Source organism: Liolophura sinensis, chromosome 8 (genome assembly GCF_032854445.1).
Source record: "Liolophura sinensis isolate JHLJ2023 chromosome 8, CUHK_Ljap_v2, whole genome shotgun sequence".
Lineage (NCBI taxonomy): Eukaryota > Metazoa > Mollusca > Polyplacophora > Chitonida > Chitonidae > Liolophura > Liolophura sinensis.
This window is the reverse complement of record NC_088302.1, coordinates 10,815,946-10,830,362: the sequence shown is the minus strand read 5'-3', so window position 1 is coordinate 10,830,362 and position 14,417 is coordinate 10,815,946. Positions and strand designations below refer to the sequence as shown.

General features: G+C 39.6%; 1 protein-coding gene across 1 annotated transcript in view; it reads left to right on the top strand.

The window, feature by feature from the left end:
* Positions 1–3,087: 3,087 nt before the first annotated feature.
* The window catches only part of LOC135473180 (deleted in malignant brain tumors 1 protein-like), a 29,270-nt gene continuing 17,940 nt past the window's right edge, over positions 3,088–14,417 (top strand). The window contains exons 1-5 of the mRNA XM_064753024.1: positions 3,088–3,319; positions 7,329–7,394; positions 8,846–9,062; positions 10,146–10,282; positions 11,369–11,534. Of these exons, the coding sequence (XP_064609094.1) occupies positions 7,331–7,394; positions 8,846–9,062; positions 10,146–10,282; positions 11,369–11,534 (584 nt within the window). The 5' untranslated portion in view covers positions 3,088–3,319; positions 7,329–7,330. The remainder of the gene's footprint in view (positions 3,320–7,328; positions 7,395–8,845; positions 9,063–10,145; positions 10,283–11,368; positions 11,535–14,417) is intronic.

The window sequence follows — 14,417 nt, the reverse complement described above, 5'->3', positions numbered from 1 at the left end:
GTTCTAAGCAGTCCTACAGGCGTTGTGAACGTCCCTAAACAGCCTTACATGCATTGTGAATACGTTCTAAGCAGTCCTACAGGCGTTGTGAACGTCCCTAAACAGCCTTACAGGTTTTGTGAATACGTTCTAAGCAGTCCTACAGGCGTTGTGAACGTCCCTAAACAGCCTTACAGGTGTTGTGAATACGTTCTAAGCAGTTCTACAGGCGTTGTGAACGTCCCTAAACAGCCTTACAGGTGTTGTAAATATGTTCTAAGCAGTCCTACAGGCGTTGTGAACGTCCCTAAACAGCCTTACAGGTGTTGTGAATACGTTCTAAGCAGTTCTACAGGTGTTGTGAACGTCCCTAACCAGCCTTACAGGTGTTGTGAAGTTTCCTTATCACCCCAGTTTCTTGACACACATTTATCTTAAGATAACATTGATGAGGCCGTCAAAATTGTAATTTACAGGCCCCCAAAATAAACTCTACAATCGTATTTCAAGTTTCGACTTTAGTCAAAATTGGCCTTGTGGAATTGGCCCTTGGCATGGGATTGTTGCAAGAGAACACCTTCATTATAGGATCTTGACACTTAAAACAAGATACCTATCGTGGGTTGAGGTACTTTGTAAAGGTACCACTATCGGAGAGTAAAGATGAGAAACAACTGGCTTGTTAGACTCTCCGATAAGCGATAGGGCTTGCACAAGATCAAACGAAGAAACACGAAGACGTTTGAATAAGAAAGACGTTTCAATACATACATTTGGAAGAAACAGACAAATAAAACAACTGACAACAATAATATACAAAACAATATGACTAGTAACAAAATATATAGTATCTGACAGATGACAGCGTCTAAATCCGGATGGAATATTCCGACTTTCAAAGGATAGTCAGTCCACGTTAACACAGAATTCACGGACGAGAGGAATTCCTCAATCGACGGATGAACAGGATGACAAGCGGTAGTGGGCGCGGCACGCTGGCGATCTTTTATTCCCCAAGTGCCTGTGAATGGGTAACTTCTTAGGGCGGACCGCTTGACAGTAGAGGCCGTGATGCCGAGCTGTCGATGTAAGTTTCACTCCTCGGGAAGATACTCAAAGTTACTTTCAGGGTAAACTGGGATGAAATGTACGCAATTGCACAAAGAGAGAATGAGCGACACAAGCTCCAAAATAACGTCTCAAGAAACAGCAAGTGGCGAAGTACAAGCTCACAAAGTACTGCGTACAGAAATGACGACTGTCGAATGGTTGAAAGCCGATATCTCCAACCCCAGCAAAATCCTTCACAGTAAATATTACTGCTCTCAAATGGGCTTGAATAAATGACTGCTCTCAAATGGGCTTGAATAAATGACTGCTCTCAAATGGGCTTGAATAAATGACTGCTCTCAAATGGGCTTGAATAAATGACTGCTCTCAAATGTTCTTGAATAAATGACTGCAAGCTTCACAACTCCGTCGCTCATATTTATAGACTAAAGTACAGAAAATCTTAGATGGTTTGATCGTGAACATGTTTACAGCACCGATACATGTTTCCAGAATGTATACCCTATGTACAATGGCACTAAATTCATAAACACCGAAACCTCGACGACGCTCGACTGAATTACAGTGCCGGCTATAACGTACACAGTGGGAATATGTAGGTCAGACACTGACAAATAAAAAAAGTATAGTACAATGTTTACAGACGGTGTTCCTAACAACTTCAACCGCCCTTTGGTATCTATGAAATCAGAGAGTTCCCCAACCCTTAAAAAGTAAAGTCTCTTAAATCATAAAACAGCAGTGCTCTCTGCTTACTTGAATAACAATGCCACCAATGATCATTCATGATGACTGTGCCAGCGAGACCCGAAATTATCCTATATGGGCAATATTCTTACAGGTCCCTATTTTGTGTTGTTTCAGAATATAACAATATGAATTGGTGAACTTCAGGTAAAATTGTGCACCGCAGAAAAGCTATAAACCATTCCTTAATCACTAATAAACCGGATTTTAGGTAAAATGAGTTTGGTTGTTTAAGACCAAATGTCTCGACTGAACATCACAGTTTTAGTGACTACAACACACAACCGCTGAACTAAAACAGTTCTGCATGAGCTGTGTTTCACAATGAAAAGAGCGACATACATGTGTATATATTTAGACACACATGTATATATAACATATTTTGAAGTTGCAATGAACATAGCCTATTATAAATCTTTGTATTTTCAGTTCCACATTTTCTTCCAAACATCTATACCCTGAGACTCCGGCGTCATTTGACAATGTAGCTGTGATAAACTTTCTCCGTAAGTCTATACCGCACGATACAAAGTGATAATTTTCTATCCGGGTGCTTCATACCTTTGTGGTAAAAACATGGCAAATATTTCATTTTCAGACTTTAGAAGGGAACATTACCAATAGCAATTATTTGCTTATAAACCAACCTAGATATTGTCCGCATACCGGCAAACATTTTGTCGTTCAGGTGACGGCTGCGCATAGTAAGCCTATATATACACATTACTAGGGGTTTTCGTGGCCCCACGGTTATCCTACTAGTGCAGCACTTCGGCTCGGAAGCCTCTTGTCAATGTTGTCACTGTGAGCTTATTCTTGTTTCCTCTGCGGTCGTACGTGTGGAGATCTGCCAGCAACATGTGGATGGTCATAGATTTCCTCCAGCCTCTACCAGATTTCCTCCAGCCACGTTACTGGCCGCCTTCGTACATAGGTGAAATACTTAAGAGTAAGGCGTAAAACCCCAATACTATAAATAAATAAATAAACAAGTACTCTGTCTACTCTTGTATGGTACAATATATCTTTAGACAGCCATGGAAAAAAACCAGCCGCTCCTTATTGACAGCTGGATTGGTTTTATAATTAAACTGATGATTCACGCGTTGTGCGTAACGGAAAATTCCGGTAAATCACAAGCTAGTATCGGCTCGGCTGTATGTACAGTTATATACACAACATCCGGAACTGCGTTACACAATGTTGACATCTAAGCGAACAAAACCGGCGTCAACACGGATTCTTCAGTTCACGTGGAAAAGAGCGGCAAGCTGATGCTTCTATTCGGAGAGGTCCTCAATATATTGTGACTCTTTACTCCGATTACGATAACCGTTCATGCAATGAACGCACCACTAAGACTTTGTCGATAAAAGTACAATAACTGTTCACTTACACTACGGCGATCAAGTTCATGCTGGGAAGAAAGTGAAGTACCCGTGTAGATAACCGACTCTCTTACTGTGTCACGTATACCAACTTCATTCACCTCCTGACCCGAGTCACCATTGTGCTGGAAGAGGTACGCCATTGTTTTATGTATTACCATATTGCCCACAAATAACAGCTATATAAATGACTTATAGCGTACTGGAGCCAGTTTCACAAAGATATCCTACATGTACGATAGTCGCACATATACAACAAAATATCGTACGACAAATGTACGATAAGAAAATGTCTTACGCCTCTTTGTGAAACTGGGCTCAGGATGTCCGCAATTCGCTTTTGCCTGAATAAGAACTCCCGGTCCCATCGTTTATGCTGTGCATCTTTCTTTTCCATGCAAGGTGAATCGTCACTATTACGAAATGGCCACTGTATATATAAGACGCATATTTTAAAATTTCATTTCATAATCTTATGTCCGTAGTTTGTTGAGTTTACGAGCCTGAAACAAAAAAAATAATCAGCATACAATATAAACTTATAAGTGAAGTTAGCCAAGCAGTCCATGTTTACCATAAAAACGATATAATATTTTTGTAATGTTGTGTTTTCCGAGTGATGCTAGAAGAGCTCAGCCCTATGCTATACACAACATGATAACATGACATGGATGGACTCGCCCTGTCACAAGAAGACATAGTACACCCCTCGTCGTCGTATTACTCAAAATTGTTAAGCACGACGTTAAACCCTCAAGCGTACATACATGTATAATTTGTTCTGACGTTACTCAGAAAACGTACATGTGTACATACAGTATTCTGCCAGTTTGACAGACTGGTTTATAGAGTACACGCCTGAGGGTGTACATCTGTGATTTTTGTAGGCGATATTGTATTGTTCTGCATGTAACCGGATTTGCCTATCCCAGACTTGACTGTCAAGCCCTAGTGCGATTCAGCTCTCAGGTCCGTCTAAAAAAGCCCTGTTTGTAGTGTGTACACGGAAATGAAATTGGGCTGATATAGCAGACCTGATTTCACTAATAACTGCACTAAAGAAATAATCCGTCAGATTAACAGAAAGTCTGTTATCTGATGAGTGATGAATGTAATCCGTTATTGCAACAGATTATTCTGTTAAAAATAACACATATTCTATTAATAGAACACAACGATTCTATTAAACTAACAGGATATTATGGTTGAACATGACAGAATATTGTGTAGTAATAACAGAAAACATTCTAGGTTCACTCAGACAACAGATTTACTGTTAAATGTAAGAGATTAATTTTCTAAGCGTGTATCCGTCATGCACAATTACACTTACGCCTACACACCTAACAGGCAGTTTAATAGGCTTTATGTACGTGTAAATATCGCGGAAGTTCGCTTTATATACAGTATATCGCTGCGCACTAATTAAGCATAGCGGCTGTTCCAGTATTTGATTTGTCTGCACTGGAGTTTTACGCCGTACTCAAGAATATTTCAATTATATGAGGGCTGGAAGAAAACCGAGTAGAGCCCGGGGAAAGCTCATAACCAGTCGCAGGTTGTAGGCAGATCTTCTCTCTTCTCATTTAAGACCAGAGAGGGAGCCAGCATGAGCTGGAGCTCACAGCGATGGCATTGGTGTCATTGGCCTATATATCTGTATGCATTATAAAATATGGATGCCTGATGCCGCGAGTGATCGACAAATTTACACCTATCAGTGTAAAAAATATGAAAATTAGATTTATTTGATTTTATTTGACTGGTTTATTACGCCCTACTGAAGAATATTTCACTTATACCACGGCGGCCAATATTATGGTGAGAGGAAACCTGGCAGAGCCCGGCGGAAACCCACAGCCATCCGCAGGTTGCTGACAGACCTTCCCACGTACGGCCTGAGAGGAAGCCAGCATGAGCTGGATTGAACTCACAGCGACCGTGAAAATTACAACACTCGCACTATTAATTTTAGCAAAGTAAATATAATACAGACTTTAGCGCTTCCACATTTACAGTTTTGTTCCGATCACTGTAGGTAGCATTTTAATGACTTATACACATCATATTAATAGATCTTTTTTCGTTCTCTTGAGAATGACAAAACCTGATAACATAAGATGACTACTTATACAAGACTATGCTGAAGGTAGGGTGGAAAAAAATCGCACGATAAAAGTTGAAAAACATATATTTTTTCTAAAACAGACTTGGATTCATAAAATTCTCTGCAAAACTTACACTTTCGAAGAGTGATCCGCAAGTGGAGTTAAACATGGTAAAGATATGGCTGATTGTAATGGTTAAACTACTAGCTTTTAATTAATTAAAGGCCAAAATTTAAACAATATAATATATCACAGGAAAAATTGTCCAGTATCCACAATTTTGAAGTCTTTTTCATCAGTTTTTTCTCGAATACTTGTTTCAAAAACTCTTGTATTTAGGCCTCCCGAAATCCTGACAAAATTCTAACCTTCTCCAGCGTGGCCACCAGAATGCAGCAAAAGTGAAAAGGATAATTACGCTGAATGTATGAGCTTCGACCGTCCATCAGCTTATTTGCTGGCACACAGATGTACTATACATAAAGGCACAAAAGTATATGGAATCTACAATTCAAAAACAATCAGATTTATATGTGTCAAGTGTAATGTGGCTAAGGATCTGGGCCCAGTTGTTCAAAAGTGCGTTCACTCATACTGGTGTTAAGTTGTATTATATTTTTAAAATGTTAGCAAAATTCAGCAACCAATGCAGTTGTATAAAGTGAAATTATAAAAATAGCAGTTTTATTTCATATTTAATATAATGGTAAGCAATATTTTTAGGTAAAGTACAAAACTGACGACTTGGCTTAAATCTGGTTTTAATTCTTAAAACAGTTTTGAACATCTGCGCCCTGTGGTCTAATTTACTAACGTAGATATGTTTTGGTACACAAGACATTCTCTTTGGATATTATAGTATAATTAAGACGTACAATATAGAGAGTAAGAGCAGAGCAGGGACGACAGTGTGCTAGCTGGGAAATGGTCGCACCATTTTCCCCAGTCAGGGTTTTTATTAGAGCTTTCACAGCTCTCACCGAGGGTTCTGTGGCCGGGCTGGTTAATGCGCCAGCGCGGTGTAGTGACCCAAGAGCCTCTCGCTGTAAGTTCGTCCAGCTCGTGCTGGCTTCCTCTCTGGCTGTAAGTAGGTCTGTCAGTAGCGTGCGGATGGTCGTGGGTTCCACCGTACTCCGCTCTGTTTCCTCTCACCATAATGCTGTCCGCCGTCTTATAAGTGAAATATTTTTAAGTAGGGCATAAAACACCAATCAAATCAATAAATAAATGTTACTTTACTTTGTAACAAACTCATATTTAATATGCGAAGTCAAGAATTTAGTAAAACATTAGTTATGGATCCTATTCAACGCGTCAACTATGGAGTAAATTCTCGTCTTACCGTCTTACCGTCTTACCGTCTTACCGTCTTATCGTCTCACCGTCTTACCGTCTTACCGTCTTATCGTCTTACCGTCTTACCGTCTTACCGTCTCACTGTCTTACCGTCTTACCGTCTCACCTCTTAGATTCTGAGGCCATTGACAGTCCTTAACTGATATTTTCCTAGAATGCTTTACAACGGCAACTATCAAGGTTTGACCGTCACATTTATGTATTTATTTATTTATTGGATTCTTTAAAGGTTTTATGCGTTTTTACAGTCTCTGTAATTTTCATTTATACTAATTGTAATGTTGGGTGTCAATGTTCGTATCACTCTGGTGACAATAAGTGGTTTTGACATCGCGCGTGCATGGAGTCATTTGTGCGGTTTGTTACTATCATGGCGTGCAAGTTTGTATGCCTTACGCGGGAAAGTTGGTCGGTAATATGCCTGAGTGCCAGTGTGGATGTGGAAAATTTCTTAAGATGGCCTGAAAAAGTATGTAGATAAAGAACGAATTTATTAGGCTACTTTTCTAACATGGCACAAATCAGGAAGATGTAAGGGTTAATAACCATCAGCCTACAGACACCTGAACATCTTACACGGCGATGTCTGGTGTATTTAACCGAAACAATTTATACAAACAGGTTTAAAACGTCTGGCATGTTGTAATATTAATAAGAGGGATGTGATTGTTTTGTACAGAAATGGTGAGGCTGATGGTAGCGGTACTCACAGCCCTTGTTACCGCCAAAGGCTTGTTGACCACGGGTAAGTCTGAGTATACCTCATTTTCTTTTAACATGTTTAACTGAGGTCACACAGAAAACTGCAAATATCACCTCACCTATATAGTTACTGATTAATAATTGGACTAAAATATATAGTATCTTTATAAATGAATACTTACTCGTCTCTTTTTCAGTGTTTTCTTTTTGGGTTTCAAGTTTACAGCTTGAAGCCTTTAAACGTCTTCTCAAGACCCGATGGACAAATCCTTCCAAATTTAATATTCATGTGGAGCGGTATTAGTTAATTTAATTTAATTCTTTATTTGTTTACTGAGGATATCCCACAACCCATGGGTCACTAGGGGGTCTCCTCAAACTTATATACATCATACATTTATATAATCAAAACTTGATAGTGAAGAATAAAATATTTACAATATGTACAATACACATAGGCATCCAATACTGCACACACTCATATACTTCATTAAGTACCGATTATATAACAGATTTAGGAATGGGTTTCAGTCTTAGCACTTTGTACCTTAAAAGGAGCTTGTTTGAACTACTTGGTGAGTACGATGGATAAATCTTCGAGTATCTTGAATGAATTTGTGCACAGAACAGAATATGGTTTTATTGTCTTCAAGAGATAGGTCATTTGATCCAAAAAGTAAAATATTTGAGATATGTTTTGAGCAATGCGGAAGGAAAATAGATAAGTGAGCATTTGGAGAAATCGTTTTAGTAAACCTGTCGAACATGTGCTTCCTTTGAGCGGCATATGCGGTTACATACAGTTTGAACAAAACATATCCTTTAAACATTTTAGAAGCGGGCCATTGGTGGAATATGACGTCAGTTTTAAATTTTTATATGTATAATCCAAAAACACAGTTTTACAGGTTTTGACGTTACATACTTTGAATGACCTTGGAAATCGAAAACAATCACAGCAAGAAATATGTAATGTGTACCAACTTGTAACCCTACACATTTTCAGTGCTATGATCAATAGTTTTTTTGCTAGAAGTTTTAATTTAGGTGTACCAACTCATTCATATAACAGCAAGCATATTCGTCCGTTAATGAGATGTGTATGTTAAAGTAATGACACTCTTGTGTTGTATAACGACTGTTATAAACATTTTAAATGTTTTGTTTTTGATTTTAAGGTGTGAAGCGATTTAATCTGCATTTTAAAATTTAATCTGTTGAAGTAAATTTAAAAATTTTTCGAATTATTTTACAATAATGGCTTGATCTATATTTGAAAGTGAAAATTAGCGATGTGTTATCATCTAGTGAGTATATTTTGTCTTTTTTACAATTATTTTAATCAGCATTACAAACATTTTTGAACTGAAAGCTTTCCCATAGGTAATTGTATAAAAATGAACTATTCGTGATGACTGTGGTGCTCCTTGACAGCTGATTGTTGTGCATTGTTTACAAACACAGTAACATCTTAACTTTTGCTTGACCGCACAGCTCATGCGGATTTTTCGAACGCGGTTGTCCTTCACCAGTCTGCGGATCAATTGATGAGAGTTCATGGGCTGAAAGAACGATGGGGGCAGGTCGAGGTACGCATGTCCTCGTCGGATCCTACGTGGTATCCGGTTTGCTACAGTGAGAGATTGTTTTTTGGTGACAAGGAACAGAAGATTGCCAACTGGATTTGCCAGACTAGACTTGGGCTGACTGTGTGAGTTTTTGATTCCACACAATTAACGGTTCTTGTTTAAAACCTTGTTTGATAAAAATATGGTTTTATGTAATAGCCATGGCTTTTTCTGTGGGTCGTTGGAGCAGTGGAAAATCATGAAAATGTCAAGTTATAATGACTAAGCAAGCCCCCAGGTCATGTACGAAAACTAATCAGATTCATGCAAATTTGTACATTTAATAAATTTATGATTTCAGTGCAATTACTGCTTTGAATATTGCCAGATGTTTATAAATTACTGAGCGCAGGGTTTTATCCTGTAACCGCAGTCTAATGTTGAAAACCAGTTCGAATCTTACATAAATATGCCTATATAAACATTACCTTGATTCTGAGAGGACATGGGCAAGTTTCATGTAATTTGCTGATATCCTCAAAACTGGTTTGAGGAAAATCACGAAAACTCATAACCTACATTGTTCATGTGGGCCCTTATATCAGAATGGAAAATGAGCCCGATCCATGCATAAGTTCTGCATATTTAGTTGATTCCGTTATTCCCATTTTTTTATTGATTTCTGTGTAATAACTGCTTATTGTTATGTTTTGTAAAATTTTGTGTGCTGGTTAATTTTTTATTACCTCGGATTAAGTTTGAAATGTGCAATAACTGCTTCAAATATTATCCGATTTATTTAATAGTTTTCGTTCATTTTTTGGCCAAGTTTGAAAACCAGCTGGATTGATGCATAAGTTTTGCATATTTAGCTTTTCCCGATTATCTGACTGGTGGTTTGCTTTCCATTCTTCATATATGTGTATAACTCCTCCAGATTTTCCCTGATTTTAATCTAAATTTCCGATCGAAAGTTCGGGATGAAAACCAGCCCGATTTATGTTGAAGTTTTTCGTATTTTAATGATTCCTGTTTTCGGCTCGGTAGACGCTTTTCATGCTATGTCTGCTTAAAATGTTGTTTGCGTCAGGTAAAATTTTGTTCGCATTTTATTTTATAAATGTGATATATGTCTAGTTGTACAAAAATAAACCGGATCTGGGCGCAAGTTTTGCATATGTTTCATTTCTTTGACTTGATATCGTTTTATGTTTTTCATTCAACAGATCATACGCTGAGGCAGAGTATGGTCAGCCTCTGTCCCCAGACACACCATCTGTGAATGCGGAATGTCCATATCACAGAACCTGTACTTTTAGCCTCGGGTCAGAGTGCACAACGAACACAACTCTGTTTATCTATTGTAAGTATGCCCTGATTAGGAGAGTGCTTATATGTTTAGTGTGATATACAACGCTAAGTAGTGTATACAGAAGTAGTTTATGTATCTGCGGAGTACCCCTACTGTAATTTAATTACTTATTTGTTTGTTTATATATTTTTGTTTTACGCCCTACTATAAACTATTTCATTTAAACGAATGGGACCAGCTGTGTTGAAGGGTGTATGTATCGGTATGAACATTGTGTACACAATAATTCGAGGACTTTTTCAAGGAGTCTTATATTGCTATTATAGTTGAGAACTTGAGGAGAACTGTGTAGTCCAAAAATAAGTTGAACTCCTGATATATCTGTACGTATTTGTGTTTTGCCGATTGGTCTCCATAGACTGACGTACACGTATTCCTAAATTGAAGATGCTATGTTCCCTGGTTAGATAATGATAGCAAATCCCACGGGAACACGCAGTTTGGCTCAGTTTGCGGAACTTGTATGATTCCTCATGCGACCCACAACTCAACAAATGTTTACAAAACCGCATGGATCGTAGGTGGCAGTGGGAGTTGTCTTCTGTTGTTCAACAATATACTGTCCTTTCATTAGCTCGAACCTTTACAGACAAAGGGGATCAGGTCATGGCCTAGCGTTGAAGACGCATGCCTCTCAAGCAATCGCTGTTTGGGATACACGAGATATATACGGTTCAATCCAAGCTTTTGGCAAGGAATGTGTGGATTTCTATGAGTTTCCTATTAGTTGCCGACGAAGCTCGTGTGGTTGTTTGTGCAGTTTAGCCTTCATTGAAAACCATTTATCTTTCACAAATACGATGTGCGGAGCCATATCTTTATATCACACGTTGCAAAGGTCATCGTCTAGATCGGTTGTGTTTCCTTGATATTCCGGTTTATCTACCCACAAAACTGATAAAATTACCATATGATGGCAAATCTTCTGGAGTAATGCCTTAGTAACATCTGGACCTTAAGGAAGATGCTTGGCCTTCATCAAATAGTTACTTATCCCAATCTCCTAAATGGAGTAAAGCCATTATAATTTATTCCTTCTTTCAAAATCTGATTGCTTTTTTTATTACTTCGAGTCAGGCCCAGCTTCAGAATCACGTGACTTAAGTTTACGCCTGACAGGAGGGCCGGACGAGAGACGTGGGAGACTGGAGATGCTGAGGAACGGAGAATGGGGGACAATCTGCGGGGAAACTTTTAGTTTATTGAATGCCAAAGTTGTATGCAGGCAAATGGGATTTAACGAGTAAGTTGGCATTAAATTAATAAGGAAATCTGAGAGAGGGCAAGACTTGTTATTGCATATCCTCAAAGGTTAATTTACACTTCAAAGGAAAAGAAAAGACCTGAACAAATGCATAATTAAAGTGTCTCATGTAAAGTTTTAATTCTTTTTACGTTGCATCACCGCAGTATCGCAGTTCGAGGTAAGCAAAATCCCCCACATTGAGAAAATCGAAAACACTGTCATGTTATAAATTTTGATCAATCATGCACAACTTATATCTATAACCCGAGAATGCAGCTATACCCGGTGACGTCACCTGAAACCTGTATTGCCGTTTAGTCATAGCGTGATGTACGAGTGACGCGATATCGTGTTTCCTGTTTCAGTAATATGGCGTATTCTATGGCCTCGTGAGAATTCTAGCTGAAATTTTGATTTATATATCTACCAAACATGTGAAAGTAACTTGCGTTTGGCTGGTTAGATAACGTCCGAATGAACTATGGTAAAATCCTTTAGCCTATCCTCTCCCCCCCCCCCCCCCCCACCCGCCTCCCTCTCCTACCACCCTTCCTCCCACCTTCTAATATATCAAATGTAACATATATCCAATGACATGTAGTTGTCCACCTGGATTCAAGCGCCGGGCGATGACTGCGTGTATTAAATAGCAACGTAATTAAGGGGAAGCAGCTTTGTTATAACAAGTGTCGATTTCAAACGCAGTTGGGAAGAAGAATCCCTCAGTAAGAATCCATATGCGTTCAGTTGTGATGGTACTGATGTCGTATGTATAAAATATTCTGTAAACTTAGTGTCGGTAAGGACTAGCATGACACGAAATGTGTTGCGAACACAATGTCACATTGGCCTATATATTTACACTTATACAGGGCGTTGCTTCAAGGTCAAACGATGTTCTTTTAAGGATGAATGAGATGTCTAATTAACGTCAACCTTGACATTGAAAGAATCAATCTATGTAAAAAATGAGGTGCAACAGAGACATGAAGCTCAAGTAGATATAAGATGGAAATAATTTTTTTTTACTTTTTTCAGGTCATCGTATAATTTATTCATTTATTTCACTTAAACGAAGGCAGCCATCATTATGGTGGGGGAAACCGGACAAAAAGCCCGCGGGAAACCCACAACCACCCGCAGGTTGTTGGCAGACCTTCCCACGTACGACTGGAGAGTAATCCAGCATGAGCTGGACTCAAAGCGACCGCATTGGTGAGAAGCTCCTGGGCCATTGCGACGCGCTGTCGTGCTAAGCCCCTTGGCCTCGGAGGCCCACTCATTGTATAGTTGAAGAGTTTTAAATTCAGCAGATTAATTCCTGACCGTGAAATGTGAATGTGAAAAAATATAACTGAGACATCATAGTGTGCTGAATGTTATAGTCATATCCATGTATTTACTCTTGAGGACGGATATACAAGCAACAGTAAATAGATAGAGCTTAAGGTCGGACATGTTGTCAGATCGTTCCGTCTGTTTTACTTGATAACTCTAGAATTTGAGTGTTTTCTTTTGCATACTTTTGGTATTCATAGATCCTCTTGTAAGAAGCTATCCCTTGATGTACTTTGTGGCGAGATTGAAGCCGAGCACTCTGATTTCGAGTTCAAGTTCGTTGCCTTAAATGGGTCAACATATGTCCTAGAGTTTTCCTAGCCCTTGATGGTGTTTTAAAGGATTCTAGCACCTGAAGGCATTCAGCGTTGGGGGCAGTTGGGAAAGAAACCCAACTCGTGGGTTCATTTATTTCCAAGTTTGTGAGCATCCAATGTGAACACCAAGAGCAAAGAAGCTGTATAGTTGTGACATCGCCAGTGGTGGGTTGGATCGGCGTTAATGAGAGCAGGGCTGTCTGCATCAGCTGATTGTCACCTGTGCTCGCTACAACCCGAGGCATTGTTGCACCTGCTGTGGGAATGTCCTGTAGTTGGCAAAGCCTGGAAGTCGTTAGAGACCTTAATGACGGGTTATCTTATGCGCCCATTGGTGCTGGTGCTGAAGGATGTTCTTTCGGTGGTGTTCTTTCCAGACATCCCAAATCGGAGAGATTGGTTCTGAGAGAGCTGGTCGTCCTCAGCATCGGCACCATCTGGAAACATCGGTGCTGTGTTATTGCACACGATGGCGTTAAGAATCACGCCGATCTTATCGTGACCCTTTTCAAGAGGACTTTGTGCGTGCATTTGTTGACACAGTTTGAACCACATAAAAGGCATGGGAATCTCTTTGATTTTGAGTCGGCCAGGTGTAGGAATGGCGTGCTGGCCATTATTCGGGATGGCGAAATTGGCGTGCGCCTTTAGTTGCTCAGTTAGTTGTTTTACAATTGCCCAGTTGTTCTAAAATTGTTTAATTGTTTTGAAATCCCCCGTTTCTGTTTCTATCTACATGGCGGTTGCAGCGTTATAGTTGCAATACGATAGGCTGGACCTGTCGATAGGCGTAGGTATATGTTTTAAGGTGTGATATATCTCTCACAGCCGAGTTTGCTGTGGTGTACCAAAAAAAAAGGTCGATAGATAGAGCTTTGGAGGTCAGACGTGTTGTCAGATCGCTTCATCTGTCAGTTTTCAGTTCTCTGGATTTCCAGTGATTTCTTGTGTGTTTCTGATACTCACAGATTTTTCTTGTCACGAGCTGTCGATTGATATAGTTTGCAGTCAGAAATTCCATTTTTGACCAGTTTTTTGACGTTTTGGTGTTTGGTCGGCGTGGCCGGTGGGCCAGCCCGCGCGGCTTGGCTCAGGCACCAGTTGTCGTGGCCTGTGTTGGAGGCCTATACAGGTTCAGCATAGGACAGTGAACAAGGTCAGCTGGCCCGGTCGAGCTCCATTCATCCCGGGCTAGCAGGGCACACAAAGGCTTGTGTCACTAACA